This window comes from Eublepharis macularius, chromosome 7, assembly GCF_028583425.1.
Source record: "Eublepharis macularius isolate TG4126 chromosome 7, MPM_Emac_v1.0, whole genome shotgun sequence".
Classification (NCBI taxonomy): Eukaryota; Metazoa; Chordata; class Lepidosauria; order Squamata; family Eublepharidae; genus Eublepharis; species Eublepharis macularius.
Window position 1 is genome coordinate 113,355,542 of NC_072796.1, and position 22,205 is coordinate 113,377,746.

Consider the following 22,205-nt stretch of genomic DNA (forward strand, 5'->3'; position numbering starts at 1 on the left):
AGAGATCTGATCCTACGCAGTTCATAAATGACCCGTAAACAGCTGAAGCCATACATTCTTTGTGGGCTACATTTTCAAATATGCACACAAATTACCTGCATATTTCCCTCTGACCAAGTTTTTTAAAAAGTTCACATTCACTAGCTAATATTTCAGGGGGGGAAAAAGTGGCAACAAAAATTCACTTTTATAATACTTACCTGCTGGAGCAGAGGTACTGGATGGTGCAGTACTGGTTGTCCTTTGATTCTGGGTGTTACGCACAGCCCACTGCATTGAACGGGGCGCTTGGGCAGCCCCGTTGGCATGAGAGGTGTTGGTGGTTCGCTCCAGAGGCTCATCTAGCATAAAGGTCTCTTGCTCTATATCATCGCTCTGACTGCTGCTGCTGTCAGAATCACTAGTGTCATTTGACTGAGAGTCATCCTCAGAAAAAAATGCCGGAACACTGCTAGCACCTGTAGAAAAACCTACACCATCAGGATTGTTGCTCACTTTTTTCCTTCAGGAACAAACATATTATGGGGCAATTCACTCTTTAAGATGATACAAGTCTCAATAACCTAAGTGGCTTATAAAATAGACCAGAAATTCACATTTCTAAACAGTAGCCTGGGTCTTGATTCTTGCAATCAGAAGAAGCTACCAAACAAAAAGAAGAACATGAAGGAAAATCTGTCTCCGTTTAGTATGTTTAAACAAAAATTTAATGCAGCTATAGATACCAAGATGAAGCTATATGATTGAGATGCACTTTACTAATCAGTCAGCTCCCTGTTATTTTGTTTCTGTTTCATTCTATTCCCTTTGAATCTTCCCTTAAAAGACTCAAGAAGCAAATGGGCAGCTAGAACCATGCAGATAGCTGTCATGTTGCAACCTGCTGATACAGAATTTTGGCATCCCCTACTAAGCCCTCAGAGTCTGTTCTTAACACACTGCAAATCAGTAGCATCAAAATTTAGACAACAAAATTTACCTGCTTCTGAGCCTGCTGTAGCTGCAGTGACCACACTTCTGCGCCCACTAGCATTGTCCTGGTTGCTATGGTTGCTCTCACTGTCGCTCTCGGTTTCTGCTGCCGCCAGCAGGTCCAGCTCCATGTCACTTCCTAATAGGAAGCACATTCAATTAATGAAAGGATGTTAACTGCATTTGTACTACTCTCTTATAGAAAGTCCATACAGCTATCTTCCATCCTAATCTCTCCTTCTGGGTTTCTGCAGTAGTGGTCAGTAACACACCGGTTTCCTACTATGGGAACCTCAAGTGCTGCTTGAGTTAACCCTGCTTCTCTATGACAGCCTCGCCTGTCTCCCTTGTGCAGAGCGATGCGGAGGGTAGGGGTCAGCTTGGCGTATGCGGAAGTTTAAACATTTTAAAATGATGAATGCATACCATCTTCATCGTGCTCATCATGCTGCCCTTCTGCTTCAGCATTTTCTTCTCCATGTTCTTCTTGCTCGTCATGGTGGTCCTCTTCCCCAGCCACCCCCTCAACCACTTCAACCTGGAACAGGGAGGGGTTTTTAAATGCTAAATAGTCACTGCCAACAATTCATAAACACCAGTTTGAAAAGCTGTATTTGGAAATTGCACTTTTTTTTTCAAATAGCTTACAATTAAGATCCTGATCCCAAAAGTATGGGGGGGGGTTCCTCACTCCAAGTAGCAGATCAGAGTCTGCTGCTGCCACCTATAAACACTCAGACAGTGAATCAACTGTCCCGTAAGGCACCGTAGCACATTCTGCGGCTACAGCTGAATGCAGTTTAACTTCCGTGATTACAAAACACTGTATATGAAGGCTCATTTACACAGCCCACAGCCTGGATTGCATATATTGTGCTGCAGCTGCAACTTCGCAGACCAGTCTTGAATTATACAATTTTGCGGAATTCTATGCTGACATTTACTTAAATACACAGTCTCCTACTGAAGATCAACACAACACAACACAACTACCTCTTCCACATCTGCTGACACAATGTCATCTTGTTCTTCATCTCTTCCACGAACTGGCTGAGACTGACTGATCCGTCTTTGCTGAGGATTTCTAATAATATAGGAAGATTGAGATGGACTGGAACTACAAGGGAGAAAGAAAAAGCTTTTATAAAAAATAAAAGGATTTAGCAAAATATAATATTAATACAATATACATTTGTTCTTTTCATACAAGATGGATGGCTGACTCTACATGACAGAACACTATTCCATTGAATACTTAGTTTCTCCAAAAGTACTGTAATATTAAATTAAAATAGTATATTTTATAGAGCTCAAATTATGTTCATTGCCTCCAACTCTGAAACTTGCTGAACTAGAGGAGTCCTCATATCGTTTAAGTCCAACTTCCTTTATTTTATTTATTTATTTATTTATTTATTCAATTTATATACCGCCCATCCCAGGGGCTCTGGGCGGTGAACAGTTAAAATTGATAAAAACAAAACTAAAATCAATATACAAATAATAAAACAAATTAACAAGGTGCAGTGGTGGGGAGAACCTTCCCCACCCCAAAGGTGGGAGGCCGACATGGCACCGCCCCCTTCAATCACCAAACGCCTGGCGGAACAGCTCTGTCTTACAGGCCCGGCGGAACGATAATATGTCCCGCTGGGCCCGGGTTTCCATTGACAGAGCGTTCCACCAGGCTGGGGCCAGGACTGAAAAAGCCCTGGCCCTGGTTGAAGCGAGGCAGGCTTCCTTAGGGCCGGGGACCACAAGTAAATATTTATTCGCTGATCGGAGCGATCTCCGGGGAACGTACAGGGAGAGGCGGTCCCGAAGATATGCCGGTCCCAACCCACTCAGGGCTTTAAAGGTAAGAACCAACACTTTGAACCTGATTCGGAATTCAACCGGAAGCCAGTGCAGCTGGCGCAGGACAGGTGTGATGTGTGACTGGTAAGGTATACCAGTCAGGACCCGTGCCGCCGCATTCTGGACCAGTTGTAGTTTCCGGATCAGGCCCAGGGGTAGCCCAGCGTGTGTGTCACCATCACAGCCCGATCTTCAGGCTCCTCCAAGAATTCTAACAAGCTACATTGTCCTCTTGTGTGAGAACTACGTATACTGAACTAATCACACTGATGCAATGAGAAAATTGGTCTGTGAATTGGTCAGTATTTTGAGCCAGTGTGCAACAGTATAGTGTTTAGAGGGTGGAGACAAGAATCTGGGAAACTGTGGGTTAAATCCCTACTGGAGGGCTTTGGGTCAGTCACTCTTAGCTGTTAATAAGCTTCCTCAAATGGCTTTTGTGAGAATAAGTGGGAGAAGACAAACATTCTAACAAGAGATGCGTGCACACTGCCTTCCTGTGGAAACCTGCCCTGTGGGGTTGGGTTGGCTGGGAATCTGCCAAAATAGGATTCCTTTTGGCCTCCACCACCCAGATGGTGGATCTCTCCCCCACTCCCACAGAAGGCAAGATCAGCACTCCCCTCCATGCCTTCCTGATTAAGCCGTTCTTTTCTAGAACGCCAAAGCAGATGGATACCAGGATGCTGTTTATTGAGATTCATTCCCCTGTGCTTTTTAGATGGTTTCATATTAAGCTATATTCATCTCACAATGTAACTGTTGCTGTTTTACTTTGCTGTGAACTGTTTTGGGGACCTGTGAGTAAAAAGGTGGTCCTACAAGTCTTCCAAACAGAACAAAAACACAGTATTCATCCCTGAGCTCCTTGGAGGAAGGGCAAGATAAAACTGCAATATGATCTCTTTTGGCTTCTGCTCTATGTACAACACCACCCTTCTTCAGTCATTAATTTTTCTAGGTAACTCTCATTCAGAGGGCAAATCTATCTGGCAACATGGTGAAAACAATATCCTTCAAAAGAGATTATAAAATCTTTAGAAAAAATGCAGCCATAAAAATAATGAAACTTACTTGCTCGACTGATCAGATGATGGCCGTGGAGGCAACGGTTCCACCGAGAACAGTTCTTCGCTGCCTTGCATGGCATCTATGCTCGTGCTTGCCAAAGTAAAAGGTGCTGTGGGACGTGCAATACCCATTCTGACCGGAATTATAAGAGATTCTGCTACATTACACAATTCTTCCACAGCATAAGGTAGCAAAGCCTGGAACACACGCTTACATTTTCCAATTGGCTGTGGAATAAAGTTGCTGAAATACAGGCAGAGAAAGGAAATATATGAGTGAATTAGGTACCTGTTTAAAATATACAAGTCAGGACAGTTTTTCTATTAAGTTGCTTATTCACAGAACTACAACCTTTTCTCTGGATGCGGAAAACACATTTTACCAGAATGCATCATTCATGAAAGGTGATGGAAGTCAATCCAGTAGACTAGGGCCAAACTACACATTACAGCAGTGACAGGTCTGACTTGTTGCCAGCCATGAAATTTAGAAGAAGAATTTTGCTGTTTAAAAATTGTTGCAAAGGGCTGATCCATATTGGGCCCACAGTACCATGTGATCTTGTTCCCCCCCAAGTGTCTTTTAAAATGCCAAAACAGCCCCCCCCCACAACTGCTTTGGCTCTTGAAAAGTGTGGGGAGGGGAAACAAGATTGCATGGTGCCTCTGTGCCACCAGCTCAATCAGGATTCGGCCCTCACAGCAATTTTTAAACAGCTAAATTCTCTACAGTGGCATCAGTGGCCACAGGTTTGAACTATGCCTGCAGTAACATCTAGTTTGACTCTTATATTGCACTTACTGAATGTTCTCATCCCCTCCACTCTTGTAAATCTCTAAGTAAACTTACTTTTTCTTCTTTGAAGAAGCCATTTCCACACTAAGGATAACAAAAACTCTTGCCACAGATCGCAGAAACCTCATTGTAACAGAAATAGCTTCTTCTCTGCGGCCTGGAGTGTATTTGTTCTGCAATTCTTTTACTAGAGTCCCCAACAAAGTATCTAAAAGCTGGAACGACAATTTATTGCATCATTTATATTTGAAGTTGTTCACAGAAGGATAAAACAAAAACTTGGAACAAGTTAATCTGCAAAGCTGTTTAAAATATTATTCACTAAACAAATCACCACTGGATGAATTACTTCTTTGGCACTGTATTAACACAAATGTGCATTACCAAAATGTCTGCTGTACATTTCACAATAAGGCAATGTGTAAAACAGTCCAGCCGAATAGTGCCACTTTGCTGATTGAGATACACTTGTTCTTCAGGCAAAAGATGTCCAATCCTACTGCTTGCACTAAGACTTGGAAAAAAGCAAAGGGAGACAGGGAAGAAGAAATTTAATGTAAGCAGTAAGATCTAAGATAAAGTCAGTTATCAGAAGTGTAATCAAAACAAGTTAGTAAATACACACGGGTCTTTATTCTCCTGTGAGCCAAACATGATCATAGATTTCAGAGCATTCCAATCTTGTAACACACGTTCCAAGGCAAGTTGAGCAAATCGTGGAGGTTCCAAATCATGATCAGGCATATCAGAATCTAAAATGCAAGAGAAAAAAACAATGAAAAGCCACGTGCGAATGTTAGTTGTGGCAGAGAGACTGGCATTGTGTTTTGTGACTCAGAAAATCTTGTGAGAAAATATCCCACCTTCAGGATTTGCAGTTTTACGATTACGATCTTCCCTAATTCTTGGTGGCCGATACTGGCAATGTTCTACTGTCTGCCGTGCAACTGTCTGTACTAAGAACAACAGAAGATGCTCTCCCCTGTAACACATGAACAAATATGAGACAGGAACTACACGGGCTCATCTGAAAAAGTTTATCATTTACACCAATACATGCTTGCCTGCTATTTGGCATGGTGACAAGGTTTGTGGTAGTAAGCAGCCGGAAGAGCAGATCAAGACGAGCCGATTTTTGTCCTGCAATTAATGTTTTGCATTTGCATTTCTCCCAGCAGTCGCAATATGCTGTTGGGGATGTGCGTTTAAGCCTGAAAAGAGAAAGAAGATTTATCTATATATCACCAGTTTCTTTGCTAATATACAGCCCAATGAATCCCAGAAGCATGAATACACCAATAGTAACTTTTAACTGCCTGATAAAACAGAAATACTTCTATCTTAATGCGCAATTTCCAAATTATCAAGCAAGTTATTTGAGATGAATGCCAACTTAGACAAGGAAGCAGTAGCTTCTCTTCCTGTCAATCAGTCATAATCGAGCAGACTGACTTTTCTCTACTATGTAACAGCTTTTTAAAAATCAGCTCAGCTGCTTATACACACACACACACACACACACACACACACACACACACCCTTCCTTATATTGGGGAGCAAGCATGTAAGTTGATTTATACAAGAAAGTTGAAACTGCAATCTGTCCATTTACTTCAACAATTTAAGCATCCCACAATACTTTTGAAAAGTCAAGTTCTACAGTATTCTGAAGCACAATAAAACCAAACCACCAGTGAGGACACCAAAGCCAATGATTAAAAGTCAGAATTTTAGGACTAAATACACACACACGTACTTGCAGTCATGTCCTTTATGGCACACTCTTGCACACTCAGTACAACAGCACAGAGATTCCAGTAAACCACACGTTCGGCATTCAAATATATCCTAAGGAAACAAAAGTTCATTATTTGAGAAAAATTAAGAGTGCATAAATTTAAGATGTTCCACTTAAGAAATTTGGTATAAATTCCACAACTTGCTTCCCCCCACCCCCTTTTTCTAGGTTGAATACTTATAATAAAACGATAGAAGCAAGCAAATGTAAAGGCTTTGAGACCAAATGCACAGAGTTACCACATTTACAGCCGAAAGTGCATTAAAGATTCAGGACTTGTGGACACTACCAAAGATATATCCCAAAATTCTCGCCCCATGTAAAAATGTGATGCTAATTTTACACCAGCATACACTAAGAGTTCCTAAACAATACAAGTGCTTCTGTTTGCAACTACACTGGGGACATATTCATGCAAACAGTTATAACCCCAATAATATACTGAATACAGAAGTTCTCGCATTTGTAAGAACTTCTTATGCACCTCAACATTCACACATTCTTTGGGATGTTAAATTGCTACTTTGATATAAACTTTTGGTACTAGGTCTAGAAGCTTAAAAGCAGTTTCTAATATTTTATTTAGTTTAAAATGCTTCTACCCACTTTTTCCCTGCAAAGCTGGAGTCAAGGCAGCTTATGGAAATTCACAGCCAATAACATAAACCAAGATTAAAAAGCATTTCAAATGTAATACATTTTAGGCTGAACTACTCCAACTTCTTTCCCCCAAGCATATATAACATAACTGGGCCGCCTAAACAGATACAGAACTATACAAAAATATTTTTGATACAAACTGCTAAAGAAGAGAATATTACAAAGTAACTCCATCTAATAAAATCCAAGACCTCAGTCCCAATGGCCGTTAGTTCTATTAAACTTAGGGGAATTTACTTGCCATTATGCATGCATAAGTTTGGACAGACAATCTATTAAAATAATTTCTAGAATAAAAGTGTTAACTTTAGAATTATGAGATGTTACTAAGCTAGAAAACACTGCCAGTCACAAAAAAAAGCTGGCTTGATGTTACAGAGGACAACAGCAGGGCAGCGCTGGGCAAACCAGCATTAGAACTTCAGGAAATACTAAACTGAATTTTAAGATCAATTCGTATTACATTAAACACATTGCAACTGTCTTCTACAAGATACTGTTTATCAAAGGATAACTTGTTGAAGCAAACTTGCTGCTTGGAAATGACGACTCTTTTACCTGATTTATGTGTTCTGCACCAGTCCACGTAAAGCTGCAGGTATCATTGCAACACAGAACGTATAAAGGAGAGTCATCTGGGTTTGTGCCATTGGGACAAACCATCCCCATAAATACATCCTCCTCTTTTTCACTTGAAGTTGCCTCAGCTTTAAAAGGAAGAGGGGGAAAGAGTTCAGCAATTACGTTTGTTTCAAAACAATTTGAAGAGATTGGAATCTGAGATACTATTAAAGAAAACTCTCTGAAGATGAACATTAGGAATGCAGAGTGTATACTTAAAGCTATCACTTAAAACATATGTCGCCTCTGCCAAACTCACTCAGGGTTAGCTCCAAAATTAGATCATCTTGAATCAGTTGTTACACTGAATTCTTCCTAGACATAGGAAGCTTTACTGAAAGCAACAGTTATACGTAGAACCTACTCCCCAAAGCTGCCCCATACTAATGTAGGAATACATGAAAGAATGCAATAGCTACCTAAACATACTCTACTATTTGAACATGTGGTGAGAACATTACTGTAGACAACTCTAAAAATAAAATAGATATTCTCAGCAAATAAAGAAATAAACCAGACAATTTTATGATCTGGCAGCAGTGTCACTCTAAATTTCCTATCCATGCAGTATTTTAAAACATTTTTAATGATTTAGGAAAAGAGAACCCTCAACTATTTGCAGGTACAGCAAAACCAAAGAAAACATTCACATACCTTTAGCAACTTTTTGTGCAGTTTCTAAAATGGTAATTGCAGCAGGATATGCTCTGCCACTAACCGCAGACATAAATGGAGTCATGCCTCTTGCATCCCTGGAAAAACAATTGTTTACAACTGTCATTTTCAGTGAAATGTAAACAGCAAATTTGTAATTTTAGCAAAACAGTTAAACTTAGAATTATTCCTGTTTTCAGTCTCAAAGTTACCAAAACTGTGATGTACAAAAAAGGGAGGGGGAGCTATTAATAAGAGCAAAATTAACCATACAAATAAAAAGACTTATTAAACACAGTTAACTCTTTACTGGGAACCACATGCAAGTCTGCACTGGTGTATGAAAACCAAAGCAACAGCATGACACAATAGTAATTATTAGAGTTCCAGTTACAATACACGACAAAATGCATTTTTGTGAGAAAAAAATCCTGCTGCTGCATTAGTTCCAGTGGATGCCTATTTAGGTTGTGTTATATGAAACCTCTAATTTGACTTAACGCCCCCCTCATCCCAATCTTTGAGATGACCAAAGAGAAAGGACACATTACATCTGGTTCGGATAGTGAATGCACTGCAGGACTTTCAGATGAAGGTTCTTACTTGGCTGACAGCAGTTCCCGAAGATAAGGCTGCAAAACAACACTGTCACACAACAATTTCAGTATGAAGTGTGCATTTGCCTTCCGATCCTTTGATTCCACTACAGAGGGTTCAGTAGAAGGACCTACAATTTTAAAAATTCCAGTGAAAACCAAGACCCTTGTGGTGAAAGTATCCTGCTCATTGGAAACCACCTACAGCTCCTGAGTGGTCAACAGCCCAAATATAACAGAACCAAAACTGCATTATGCTAAGTTTAGTTTCATTTCAGACCCAGAAACTAAGTTAAGAGAGACTTGTTTTAATGCTAAAGCACACTGCATATATTTTATAAAGAAGGGAGATTTGTATGTTTATTCATGTATTAAGCTCAAGTTAAAAGAGGTTAAAAGAGGTTAAGATCAACAGTACTAGGAAGTTGCACCTTGTGTTAAAATTATACAACAATTTTCAATGGAAGTGAACTTTCATTATCTCTTTAAAGTATATCCTGGCATACAAAACAACAGGTGTTACCTGGTATGGTAGAGGTGCTTGGACCTTGACCAGTGCCAGTTGTTGCTGTGGTAAGAGATCCCACAGCAGGAGCCAGGATAAAATCAATGTCTCCATCTTTTAATAAAAAGAACAGGAGGATGCATATCAATTAAAAAATCCTTGGCTAAATGCAGTCTCTACAATAGTTAGGTACACTATGTTCACAGCAAAGGTTTTGTCACAAGACTTAGGATCACTAATATTCACAGAATGTGACCACTCATAAGCAAATTTTGCTTATTCTACTAAGAAATTTTAACGCCCAGTTTCTCTCTTCTAGTAGCCAGTTTATAACTACAGGCAACAATATACTTTGTACCAGTGATACTCACTCAGTGACTTGGGAGCCACATGTTGCTCTTTGACATGTTACCTGTGGGTCTTCTGAGCATAGTTCCCCAATGTGTCAGAGAAGCGGGCAAGGCCATTACCCAGTAGGGCTTGTGGTTGGCAGGCAGTTCCCACCTGAAACAGTTGCTGCCACATTAAATGGAGAACAGGTAAGCGGTGAGCCTCCCCAAGCAGTGGACTTCATGTCAGGGACACAAGGCCCCATCCTCGCCAATAACTTCCCACCCTTCTCTGCAGCCTATATACTCCCATCATGGCATGCAAGCAGCTGCCGAGAGCACAGCACGCTGTCCACAGAAGAGAAGGAGTAAAACCACCACCATAGCAACCACCCTGGAAAAGCTGGTAAGAGTGGGATAGTTGTGGTTTGATTCTCCTTCCTCTATGACCAACGTGCTCTACTTGAGCTCCCTGGCAATCTTATTCTCTCCCCTGAGCTGCTGTGTCTCATGCAGAGGAGAAGCAAGGAGGAAGAGAGGGATCCCTTCCACTTACCCCAGACACAAAAGGGCTGGCTAAGATTCAACAGCATGGTGGGGATGAGAACCCTACCTGCTCAGAAGTAATTTGGTAATTTAAAAGGTTATAATTATATATTTACTCTTAACAGTTATATTATTGTATGCATGTATTTAGGATGGCACACAGGAAATACCATAGTCGTGTGAAAACATTTAGTTCATGCTAATTGCAAGTGTGGCTCTCTACAAGACTCAGAGCGAGTAGCACTGCTTCATACCATTCTTATCCTATAAATATCCATGGATTTCCAATTCACAGTGCAATATTTACAAGTCCATCAGAAAGGCCATGAAGGATACTTTGTATACCTATTTTTTACAAGTCCAGATAATCTTACCAGGGTCCATCGCAGGAGGATCTGGAACCCAGCTGGGAGGAGCTATTGGAGGAGAAACTGGATCCTGATGATCACTAGAAGAAGCTCCAGCTTCGTGTCTGCCCAAACCTGCTGCTCTCAAGGATCTTCTCATCATTTCTCTCAGCCTCAAACTAAGGGAGAGAGGAAACCCTAAAATTCAATCTGCACTTTCTTTATACAACACTGTTATGCCCAGGCCTTTTTTTCTGCCGGAATGCGCTGGAACAGTGTTCCAGAAGTTCTGCAAAGCAGTCATGTGTTCAGGCAGCCCAGATCAGCATGCGAGGGAAAGGAACTCTTTAACCCCCGCTCTTCAGCTTGTCGGGGGAAGTCCCCACCACCAGCTAAAGAGCGGGGGTTAAAAGAGCTCCTTTCTGCTTGGCAAGCTGTGGTAAAGGAGCTCTTTAATCCCCGCTCTTCAGCTGGTCGGGAGAAGCCCCAAATGGGCTGTAAACTTCAGCTGAGTGGGGGATTCCCCTCTCCCAGCTGAAGCCTTCCTTCCTTCTTCCCTCCCTTCCTTTCCTTCCATGTCTTTCTTTCTCTCTTTCTCTTTCCCTCTTTCTATCTTTTCTTCCTTCCTTCCTGTCAAGTGTAGTGACAGGGGAGCCACCTCCTGCCAGGAGTTGCCCTGGGTGAGAGTTCCCCCACATCTTTACCCAGAAAAAAAGCCCTGGTTATGCCTAAAGACCAACTTAACTTTTTATCTGTATCTGTGCAGATCATAAAATACAAAGAAGTTGCAATTTAGCCTCAAGCTACATTCTATTTAAGCATGCCTGAGACTTATGAAATTTAGGACAGATGGGGTAATAGCAAAGGAAGTGAGAGAGAAATCAAAGTAATACACTGATAGTATGCAATGGGTAGGTAATGCTGGAAGTAGCTTCCCTGTATGGTCCCCTCCCTCCAGTATGGTACAAGAAGCAACTTTTAAGGCTGATGGCAGTGCTCTTTGGCAGTACAAGCTGCTTCAGAACTGGCCCACTCTGTCCCTTGATCAAAAGAAGCAGGCCACTCCCGTCCATGTGACTAGACAGTTCGCGAATTCAAAAGAACCCATCTTTGAACTATCTCCCTCCCCTCAAAAGGTTAAAAAAACCTCATGCAAACTACTTGGATCTACAGGTTGAGTTGTGTCAGGAGTAGGGGTGTGCAACAAAAAAAAGATTCGGGTTTCCCACTTCGGAACTTCTGAAGCAGGAAAAAGAGTCAGAAATAAGCGATTTCCAAAGCGGCAAGCAGCACTTTAACTTTCAAACCCTGTGCCACTTGCTTCAGCAGACAGGCGGGGAGCAGGCTGCCTCTCCCCCCACCCGCCCCAGGTCAGCTGAAGCAAGTGGCACAGGGTTTGAAAGCGCCCCTTGCAAGCGGCACAGAAAGGGGCGCTTCAACTTTCAAACACCCAGCCATTTGCTCCCCCCCCCCCCCATGGGAGAAGCAAGTGGCGGGGCGTTTGAAAGGGACCCTTTTCATGCTGCTTGCAAGTGGGATGAAAAGGGTGGCTTTCAAACTTTCCACCCCACTGTATTTTCCCCCATGGGAGGGTAGAGGAGGAAATTTAGCTATTTGTACATAATATGGGCTCTTTTCAGAGCAAAAATGTAGCTAGGAACAATTGTGTCACGGAACTATGGTTGCAACGGAGTCTCCAACAACACCAATTGAAAAATATGTCAAGAAATGCTGAAAGTGTTTGGGTTCCTCCGATTCTACAAATGGACTATATGTCACTTCACCTTTAGAAGGGTTAAGATGCTAGGAACCCTAGGCATTCTAAATTAGGTATTTATCAGAACCATGTATATCTGCAGTGATACGTGCATTTTTTAAAAACACATACACACTTTAAGAGCTATATGTACAGTATCTATCACTTGAATGCCGAAGTTTTCAGATGACACCAAGTTCATATATCTAACACATGTATAAGCAATGCTAGGCGAGAAGGAATAAGAAAGAGGAGAGATTCATTATCACCAGCCTACCTTCTGCTGCTTGAGGAGCCTGCGCGGTTTCCTGGCCCATTACTTGACACCACTGAAATAGCATTCGCAATAGCCTCAACTGCAGATAATCTTTCAGCAAATGTATTCCTTTCTGAGCGCTCTGCTTCTGAAGCATAAAGAAAAAACTTGACATATATTTATTTTATATCCAAAACATCCAACTACATGTTAAACTTCAAGTCTCTACATTTCAAATTTAAATAAGGAAAATCGGTTTGATCATTCAATAGCCAAATTTATCAGGTTAGGACAATTTAAATACAAAGCAAAGAAATTCAAAACTGAACACTTTCTGAATCCAAATGGGCCAGCAGATTAGTTTGATTTCTGCCCTACAACATATGGTAATAAGTCTCTTGCCATTCGAACAAGTAATTCATCTGCAAGATGCCACATCAAGAGCTTCATAAATACTACAAAGCATGACTTGGAAGTTATATTTCTTCTGCTTTTTTCAACTCAAAACATTAACTTCATTGATTTTGCTGAAGTGCCCATATAGCATGCTGCCCAACTAGGGACAGGAATCCTCCATTTTGCTTTTCCGTGAGGGCTGGCGGTGGGGGCAGTTTCAATTGTTGTAACCATATATTTCAACCCTGTCCCTAATAGGCTGTTTTGTCCTAAAGTTTTTCTAGTGTCTGTTCCTAATTTATACCAGCATATGTCAGAGGCAGGATCTGTGCCCAAGATCAAAACAGCTTCAAGTGCCAGGGCGGTTGCCGTTTCCCTTTCAGCAGGAGTTTCTCATTCTTCATTGAGTCTACGGAAGGTTCCACAGCACAGTGATATGGATGGGGCAGGGGAGGGGGGAGAGATTAATGGGAAGGCAGGTGAAGAGCCCTGGTGTGCATGGAAACACACTATAGCCCTTTGGATCCAGGCCTGTATTTTCAAGTGATGAGTTTTACTAATGAGAAGTTGTGAATAATGTATCCGCGGCATTTCTAGCTCTCGTGCAAAACGCATTTCCATCCCATTCTTGAACTCACCCTCTTCCTCTTTAGTTTCTTTATTACTGGTTGGAAAGCAGACAGATACACAAGCGTGCAGAATATTGCGATTCCCATCACATCTGTGGCCAAGGAATGTCTGGAGAGCTTGGGGATTCTGATCCATGACAACAGCTTGCTCAAAGTTCATCAAATATTGTCTGCAGGCTTCATAGTCACATCGAAGAATATGCTGCATTAAAGTTTGCTTCTGCGCTCAGAAAAACAAAGTGAATGAAAGCAAGTATGTGTTAGCTTAGTTCTAAGCTACAGCATGTTTTGGGTCAAGATCACTGTGCTAAACTTCATGAAGAAGGGCAGAGTACACAAAGTAGTAAAATATGACCATAAAGTATTTTACAAGTGCTTTAAATAGGATAAACTGTACCAGGGAGACTTCAGCCGTAAGCAGTTAAGAAATAAACCTGAGAACGTGTAAATTTTACCGTAGCCATAAATCCACCTGTACAGCATCCGCTCCAATAGGACATCAGGTGGAATCATGCTATTGGGTGTTAAATGCATTTTACACAACTAAATGCTCCATCACCTTTTTTAAAAGTACCCTGTAATTTTGTGGGAAACTACTATTTAAAACAAAACAGAATGCCAGAAAACACTGCGTACAAACTCCTTTTGTGCCAGTAAAAGAAGGGATGAATGCATAGGTGAGCTTTGCACCTGTCAGACGCTGTGTTTTAGCTGAGGACCATTCTAAAATGGAAGCCTCAGACCAGCTACTGAAAGATCACAATCAACCCTAAAATAAGCATACACGCCACAAAATTCTAAACAAAGTTACACCCTTCTAAATCCACAGAAGTCAATCAACTTTGAAGGATGGAATTCTGTTTAGGACTGCACAGATCACATTGTCGAGCACATTGACAGAAAGGAGTAAGGACAGCAAACCTTTGGCTAATGTAGAAAACATGAGATTTCATGTCAAAAAGGAAAAACTGGAACCAAACCAGACATCAAACAACTACCACTACAATTCTAGCAGGGAAAGCCTTCTAATCTGGCACAAATTATATACCCCCCTCATCTAAACTTATTCCATTTAGGTCCTTTGTTAAAAAGCACAATACAGTTTAAAGAAGTGAATTATCAAAAGGAGCACAATGATATCTCCAAATAGTAATTAAATAAGTCATAATATTAATTACCTCAACAGCCATTATGATGATAGCAGCTTTCTTCTTAATGGTTGAATTAGCAGGAAGATTTGTTAAGGAATGAACTCCCATTCCCAGACTACTAATAGGAGGGAGATCAAGCCAATCAGGATCCCTTATTCCACCCATGCAATCTTTTGCCATTGGATATATAGTGCCATTTCCATCTCTAAGAATGCTTGGAGATTCCTACATAAAAAGCAAATTTTGATACAACACAACATTTTGATTACTTTATTCATTGATTTCGTCTTATGCATGTGGTTGCAGCATAATGCATTCATTTCTGCTATATTATTTTCATAATAAATTGCTTAAACTTTCTTATATCCTCTTCGTGCTGTTCTTGAGCACAGTTCTTTGGGGAAAGGATCAACCCTTTCTACTTCAGGATAAAGATACAGAATGAACTGCCCAAGTTGGCAAGTAATACAGGGGCACTTCTCAAGGAGGGAGCAATACAGCACACCCACAACGTTTTTCATAAAGCTGATAAAAGCCATAGCATTTATGAAACCTGCTCTGGATGAGAAAATGAATAAGGTAAATCATATGATGATTACTCACACTGCCCATATAGGCTATTCTGCATGATGATTCTTTTGAAATTATTTCAGTGTGGTACCCATGAGCACCATGGTGCCCACCGATACCTTTTCTGGTGTCAAATTGTTTTTCGAAAAAGGGTATAGCTCAGATTGGCCACTGAAGATTTGATTGGCTGTGAAGATTTTTAAAGAACTATGCTTCATCAGCAGCTGCCACTACAGCACAAGGATCTTCACTGTGGGAGAGAAAGTAAGCTGCAGCAGCCATTCTATGGCTGGCTCTACCTCCTGTCTCTTACAGCAACCATTACATTGCAGCCATTTTGTGGCTGTGTCCACCACACTAGTTTCAGAATTTCAAAGGCTCAAAAAGCTTGGGGACCTCTAAACTAGAGGCTCTGAAGGATCCTGGGGGAAGCCTCCATGGCATCTTTGAACACTGAAACTGTTCCCACCTGAAAACAGTATGGTGCAAATGGCCTTTGAAAGGAGCCTGGAGAAGATTCTCAATGGAGAGAAGGGATCTAATTGAGGTTTAGTTCATTCCATCTGCTCTGGCAAATAACTCTACTTCCTCATTATGGGAGTCCACTGCCTTCTCAGATTGCTCCAGGCAGATGGAAGAGGACAGAGAATCCTCCCTTCTCATCCCCTTTTCCTTGTGCTGCCTGAGCAGTAACTGCTTAGAGAGAGCCACCCTATACCTTCTACTCTGTTTCATGTGGGAAGCCTTTCATTTTTGAGGATGCTTGCTTTTAGGTGTGGCTCTGGGATTATTCGATTTTTATTTTATTTATTAAAATATTTATAGATCACTTTCCTCTTGGCTCAAGGTCGCTAGAGCTGTGAGTTGGGAAAATTCTGACCGGACAAGGAGGAGGAGGATTTGCCATTAGAGCAAGACTTCCCCTTTGTGCTTTTTATGAGTCCTATAGAACTCTTTACAAAGGAATTTGGTTCATGGCTTCATACAAAATGGCTGGGTCCTTAATTAGTTCACCACACCCTTTGACACTGCACTAGAAACTTCCTGTACCACTGTCAGCTACATCCAGCTCATGAAGTACAGATGCCTCGCGGTCAGGCAGCTATTACTGTGGAATCAACAAAGTTTCTGATTCCCTCATCTCTATTATTGGGGAAAGCTAAGGTGTTTACCATCTTCTCCCCAGAGAACCTACCTGGCTGTTCACTCATACTTACAATGTTAATAGAGTGGGACGATGGTAGCGGCAAGTGAGGAAAACCTCAAGACTGGAGGAGCTATTCCTCCCTGATTAGTTTGCCTATTTTGTAAGGCTAATAGGCACCTGCAAGGACTACTGTGCTTATTGGCACTTTCCCTGCACATGCTGCTGTGTTTATTCCTCCCTTCTGCCAGTCTGGCCATGACACACTGCACCACTCTGCAGTATCATGCTACATTTTGCTATATTCTTACTTGATTATTTTGAAATGGTAATTTTAGGAAGGGGGGGGAATGCATGAAATAAGAAACAAACCTGCCCAGCAGTGAAAATGGCAACATTTTTCTCATTCTGCCCAAGGAAAGCAATACTGCTAGTAGGAAAATTATTTTCTTGTTCTGCTTTTCCAGTTGCAAGATCAAAGATGCAATACCTAACCCAGTTCCCCGTCTTCAGAACAGCATGTACTCCTGAAAGTGCACAGAAAGACCAACAGACTTTATCACCTCAGCATATATTTCAAACTAATGACTAGTAAATATTTTTCAATGAAATGAACACTGTTTGCAAATGGTTGTTGTGGGTTTTCCGGGCTGTATTGCCGTGGTCTTGGCATTGTAGTTCCTGACGTTTCGCCAGCAGCTGTGGCTGGCATCTTCAGAGGTGGTGCTACACCTCTGAAGATGCCAGCCACAGCTGCTGGCGAAACGTCAGGAACTACAATGCCAAGACCACGGCAATACAGCCCGGAAAACCCACAACAACCATCGTTCTCCGGCCGTGAAAGCCTTCGACAATACACTGTTTGCAAAACTTGCCCATTTTTGCCAATAAGAGTAACATTTATCTCCTAATCTAAAGTAGGGGTGTGCACCAAAGCAATTTGCCGCCGGTACTTAGCTTGCCTCGGTATGCTCCATAAAGATTCAGAGCATACTGAAGTGAGGGGAAGAAAACCCTCCACCCCACTTACCTGGCCGGCAGGGAGAGGGGAGACTGATCAGCTGGGCGGCAGGAGGGCGCTGCTACAGCAGCAGCGGCCCCCGTGAGGTTGGGATGGCCCAGAGCCGGCTCCTCTGCTGCCACGCCGTTGCCTGCAGGCCGCAGCGGCCACCTGGGTGGCGGGGAAGGCTGGAGCTGCCCCCTCCAGCCCTTCTTGCCCCGCCGCTGCGGCCATTTGAGGGGCAGGAAGGGCCGCCTCTGCCTCAATCGCTGCTGGCTGGAGGGAGGAGGGGAGAGTTTAAAAGGTAAAATGCTCCCTGAGCCATTTGCAAACGGCGCAGGGAGCCTTCTACCCTTTAAACTCTGCCCCTTTCCAGCCGGCTGGAGGGGCAGGGGAGAGTTTAAAGGATAGAAGGCTCCCTGTGCTGTTTGCAAACGGCACGGGGAGCATTTTTCCCTTTAAATTCCGCCCCCCCCTCCAGCAGGCCCAGAAGAAGCTTCAGGAAGCTTTGATTTGGGTGTTCCAAATTGGGGCCAGCATGTTGGCTACGATTTGGTAAACCCGAATCTTTTCAAATCGGGTCCAATTTGGGCATTTTTTTCCTAATCGGAAACCCAAAGCGCATACCCCTAATCTAAAGAAAGGGACTGAGAAGTTGAGAAGAAAAGACGCTCTTACCTTTTGAATCTACATTCACTGCTAGAATCTCTGTTTTCTCAGGAATACACAGTTTTTTAGGAGTCCTCTGAAAACAATCTGGAACTTTTGGAGTCCCACCAGTTTTTACCACCTAGTAACAAAAGCAGATTTCAATCCAATTAATTAGTCTAATCCTTTCCTCATTGAGAATAATTCTGAACAAGATGAAAAACTCCAAGCAGTTCTATGTTCCCTCTGTAGCAGCAGCCAACCAGATGCCTCCAGCAATCTCACAAGAGGAGCATGATAGTAATAGCCTTTTCCTCTCTCCAAGCATCTAATAATAAGAAAGATGCTGCCCTTGGACATGGACTATGCTGCTGTAGCATAGTGATTAAGAGGCTGGCATGCGAATCAGCACTGCTGGTTTGAATCCCATGACTGCCATGAGCTCAGCACGTGGCCTTGGGTAAGCCACTTCTCTGAGCCCCAGCTCCCCAGCTGTATTGGGGGGATAATAATAGCCGTGAACTAATCTGTCTAGAAGAGCAGTATATAAGCACAGTTGTTATTATTATTACTTATTTGGATAACAGTCATGGAACCAAGTGATCCTCCATTAATTTAAATTAATTCATATATATTGGCTGTGAAATATTTGCTTTTGCCTGTCATTCACCTTCTAATAATTAGTTTCATGAACTGCCCTTGGCTTAATAATATAGGTAAAAAACATATTCACAATACTAGTCATTTATGTATTTAGCATTTTCATCATGTCTCTCGTCAGCCATCTCTCGAACTACAGCCTATATAAACTTTATTCTTATACAGAATATGCTCCAACCTCTTGAACATGTTAGCAATTTAGCATTTTCTGAGTGTTACCAATCCAATTTTGTACTTTCTCAAACCAGGCATCCTTTTTTCAAATGAAAATCACACATACGATATTCTAAGCTCTGCCCTCACCAAATATTTACTAATGTTTTAAACTGCCATGACATGATATTAATATATTTACCTGGAGTTCATCTATTCTGAGTAATCGGCAATCTTGAAGAAGAGAAGAAGGATCAGGGTCTGAACCAGAGCTGCTTGTGCAGTTTGCATTAGTGGATGTCCCTGGAAATTTTACAGCAACATAAGCACCATCCACTTTCAGCACCTATAAGGAAAACATTATATGTATATGAATAAATTAAACCCTCAAAGATAAAGCTGGAAAAAACACATATGCAAGCCAGGCTTTAAGAATACACTTAAAACTTTTAACACCCAGAAACAGAAAAACAGAAAGACTTAATGACTTGATTTAGTAATTACTCTGGCTCTTTAGGTTACCTGAAATAACCAAAAATGCCCACTCCCTTACATACCTACCCAACCATCCCTTACCTGACCATCTTTGGAGGCATGCCCCTGGCCCTCTGAGATTATGTGGGTGGCAGCAACCCGTGAGAGGGACTTCTTGGTGGTGGCCTCAGCATTCTGGCACTCTCCCCTCAGGGAGCCTCCCCTGTCCTCTTTTGTTGCCATCTTTCATCTGGTATTCCCTCAGTGATTCCTCCCTCATGATTTTAATTATTGTTTCTATGTATGTGTATTATATAGAATTGTGTGTGTATTTTAACTTGGTTTTAATTGTTTTAGACGTGTTTTGTTTGGTTTTAACGGTTTTTAAAATGTGCTTTTACAATGGCTGTTTTTAATCTATTAGCTACCTCGTTGTTAGGCCAAAGATTCAGTTCTGCCACTGGAAAATCTCTGATTCTAAAACTTTACTGAATAGCCAAGGAAGTCCCCAGGGACACTATAAGTCATACTTACAAAGTAACCATGCTGTGCACGCACCCCAGCACCAGCATGGCACAGTGACACCACTGAGCTGCATCCTCAAAAGGGACCCACAATGAGCATACAACCTTCCTTCCAAACACAGCCCACAACCCTCTCGACTCTGGTGACTTCCCTGGTCTGCTATGTCACACTTCTGCCACAGCCAAATCCACTGCCAAACATCACCAAGACGATCTCCAGTCTGGAGTTGTTTTCAGTGTGCCACTTCCCCACATGATCGAATTACAGTGTTATCGGAAAGCACTCTGAATCTGGGATGTGTGTAAAAAGCCAAGGCATTTCTTACAGTTAAGCCAAATGGTTAATCGACATACTGCATTAGTAGTCTTAGGAAAATGGCGCCTTAGAACTACTAGACTCTACAATCTACATTTCTTAAATAATCTGGGAAGAAAATGTAAATTAACTACTCCTCATTCCAGTCACAAAAAAACCCAACTAGTCAGGCAAAAGCAAAATGCATGCTTAAATACCTTTAGCACGCTTAAGAAACCAATTTGCTTTAGGATAAATCTTATTTGTAGTTTCTCGTACCATTATTATATGTAACACTATATATGTGTTACATATAACATTCTGAAGTCTCTATCTGCCCCAGTAAAGAAGATGGAGAGAGAAACAATTCCAAAAAAAACCTCTCCTGGGTCAGATTATCTCAGCCAGACACAGCATGTAGTATAGCAGCAGTCATGTAATGCCCTCAATCTTATTACTAACGGAATGCATAGTATGCAGCGGTAAGTCACAGGAAGCACATCGGAAGGGACCAAGCCCTTTCTCAGCATAAAATCCCATTTGCACTAATGACATTAGCTTAGTGGGAGGCAGTCAAACCACTATGGCCAGGCTTGTAAAATAGTGGCACTCTCTTGAGGGTGAGGTGGAGACGGGTACCCTAACAAGGAAAAGGAGATTGAAACCAGTTCTGTTTTATACAAACCTTGCCAACAGGAACATTCTTAACATCTTCAACAAATACTACTTCCCTAAGAGACCACTGTTCTTCATTCACTTTCTCCTCCTCTTTTGGAGCAGGCGTAGACCGTCGTCGTTCTTAGACAAGAATGAAGGATAAAACGTTACCACTGTGCTCTGATGATCTCTCTTGCAAAAGCATAATTACATAAAAACAAAAACAAAAACACTACTGCAGCACAATTTCTGAGTTAGTGCCAATACTTCCCAACCCACTGAAAACACAATCTATTAACACTGTGTACCTGTTAATAGTGGTGATGGAAAGTGCCACCAAGACATCACCGACTTACAGTGACCCCTCCTGGAGTTTTCAAGGTAAGAGATGTTCAAAGATGGTTTGCTATTGCCTGCCTCTGCATAGTGACCCTGGTCTTCCTTTGTGGTCATCTAAACAATTACTAACCAAAGCCAACCCTGCTTAGATTCACAGATCAAGCTAACCTAGGCTATCCAAGTCAAGGTACTGTTAATATTAGAATAATAATATTCCTATATTAATTAATACTGTAAGTAACAGTTCTACATAAGAATCCAAACAAAAATATCAACCAACTGGGAAACTGAAACAGTTTAAAAAGGAGGATACATTCCTCTAAAGTTCTGTTTTCCTAACTATCAGCCCAGTAATCGATGGAATACTAGTCCTTATATAAAGTAAGCACATGTGTTCACAATTCATGAAGTGACAATATGTATAGATCTATATTATTGGTAGATTTAGCACCTCTATAGTCTTGAACAGAAAACCACAATTTAAATTTTTATTCTCCATACGACTTACTGTATGGCATGGATGCACTACTTGCAATTGAGGAGGCATCACTACAGGTAGAAGCTGGAGAAGGCGGTGGGCCCATTTCAGTTTTCACTGGTTCCTGTTTGCTTTCGGGTCTAAGATTTAAAAAAAAACAAACGTACTTTCTCATGAATACAGCACAAGCCTAGCCAGCACTTTGGACCGAACTGTTAACTTTTCTGAGTTTTTTTTCTCCCCCCACAAAACGGTGAACAAAGCTTAGCAAAGCTTAGATATACAGAAGATTTAAATTTTCTTTTACAGCCCATGTACCTCATC

At 41.6% G+C, this 22,205-nt stretch overlaps 1 protein-coding gene across 4 annotated transcripts in view; it reads right to left on the reverse strand.

The window, feature by feature from the left end:
- The window catches only part of UBR5 (ubiquitin protein ligase E3 component n-recognin 5), a 97,580-nt gene that overhangs the window by 25,831 nt on the left and 49,544 nt on the right, over positions 1 to 22,205 (reverse strand). For 3 of the 4 annotated variants that reach the window (XM_054984341.1, XM_054984340.1, XM_054984338.1), the window contains 24 exons: positions 21,912 to 22,021; positions 21,093 to 21,205; positions 19,317 to 19,460; positions 18,332 to 18,443; positions 17,026 to 17,180; positions 14,967 to 15,164; positions 13,798 to 14,008; positions 12,785 to 12,911; positions 10,779 to 10,930; positions 9,548 to 9,643; positions 9,032 to 9,155; positions 8,429 to 8,526; positions 7,712 to 7,860; positions 6,452 to 6,543; positions 5,760 to 5,906; positions 5,559 to 5,677; positions 5,321 to 5,447; positions 5,080 to 5,209; positions 4,750 to 4,910; positions 3,904 to 4,143; positions 1,966 to 2,089; positions 1,399 to 1,510; positions 980 to 1,111; positions 201 to 458 (listed from right to left, as the gene is read on the reverse strand). In XM_054984341.1, the coding sequence (XP_054840316.1) occupies positions 201 to 458; positions 980 to 1,111; positions 1,399 to 1,510; positions 1,966 to 2,089; positions 3,904 to 4,143; positions 4,750 to 4,910; positions 5,080 to 5,209; positions 5,321 to 5,447; positions 5,559 to 5,677; positions 5,760 to 5,906; positions 6,452 to 6,543; positions 7,712 to 7,860; positions 8,429 to 8,526; positions 9,032 to 9,155; positions 9,548 to 9,643; positions 10,779 to 10,930; positions 12,785 to 12,911; positions 13,798 to 14,008; positions 14,967 to 15,164; positions 17,026 to 17,180; positions 18,332 to 18,443; positions 19,317 to 19,460; positions 21,093 to 21,205; positions 21,912 to 22,021 (3,431 nt within the window). The remainder of the gene's footprint in view (positions 1 to 200; positions 459 to 979; positions 1,112 to 1,398; positions 1,511 to 1,965; positions 2,090 to 3,903; positions 4,144 to 4,749; positions 4,911 to 5,079; positions 5,210 to 5,320; positions 5,448 to 5,558; positions 5,678 to 5,759; positions 5,907 to 6,451; positions 6,544 to 7,711; positions 7,861 to 8,428; positions 8,527 to 9,031; positions 9,156 to 9,547; positions 9,644 to 10,778; positions 10,931 to 12,784; positions 12,912 to 13,797; positions 14,009 to 14,966; positions 15,165 to 17,025; positions 17,181 to 18,331; positions 18,444 to 19,316; positions 19,461 to 21,092; positions 21,206 to 21,911; positions 22,022 to 22,205) is intronic. The other variant, XM_054984339.1, reaches the window with a different exon arrangement.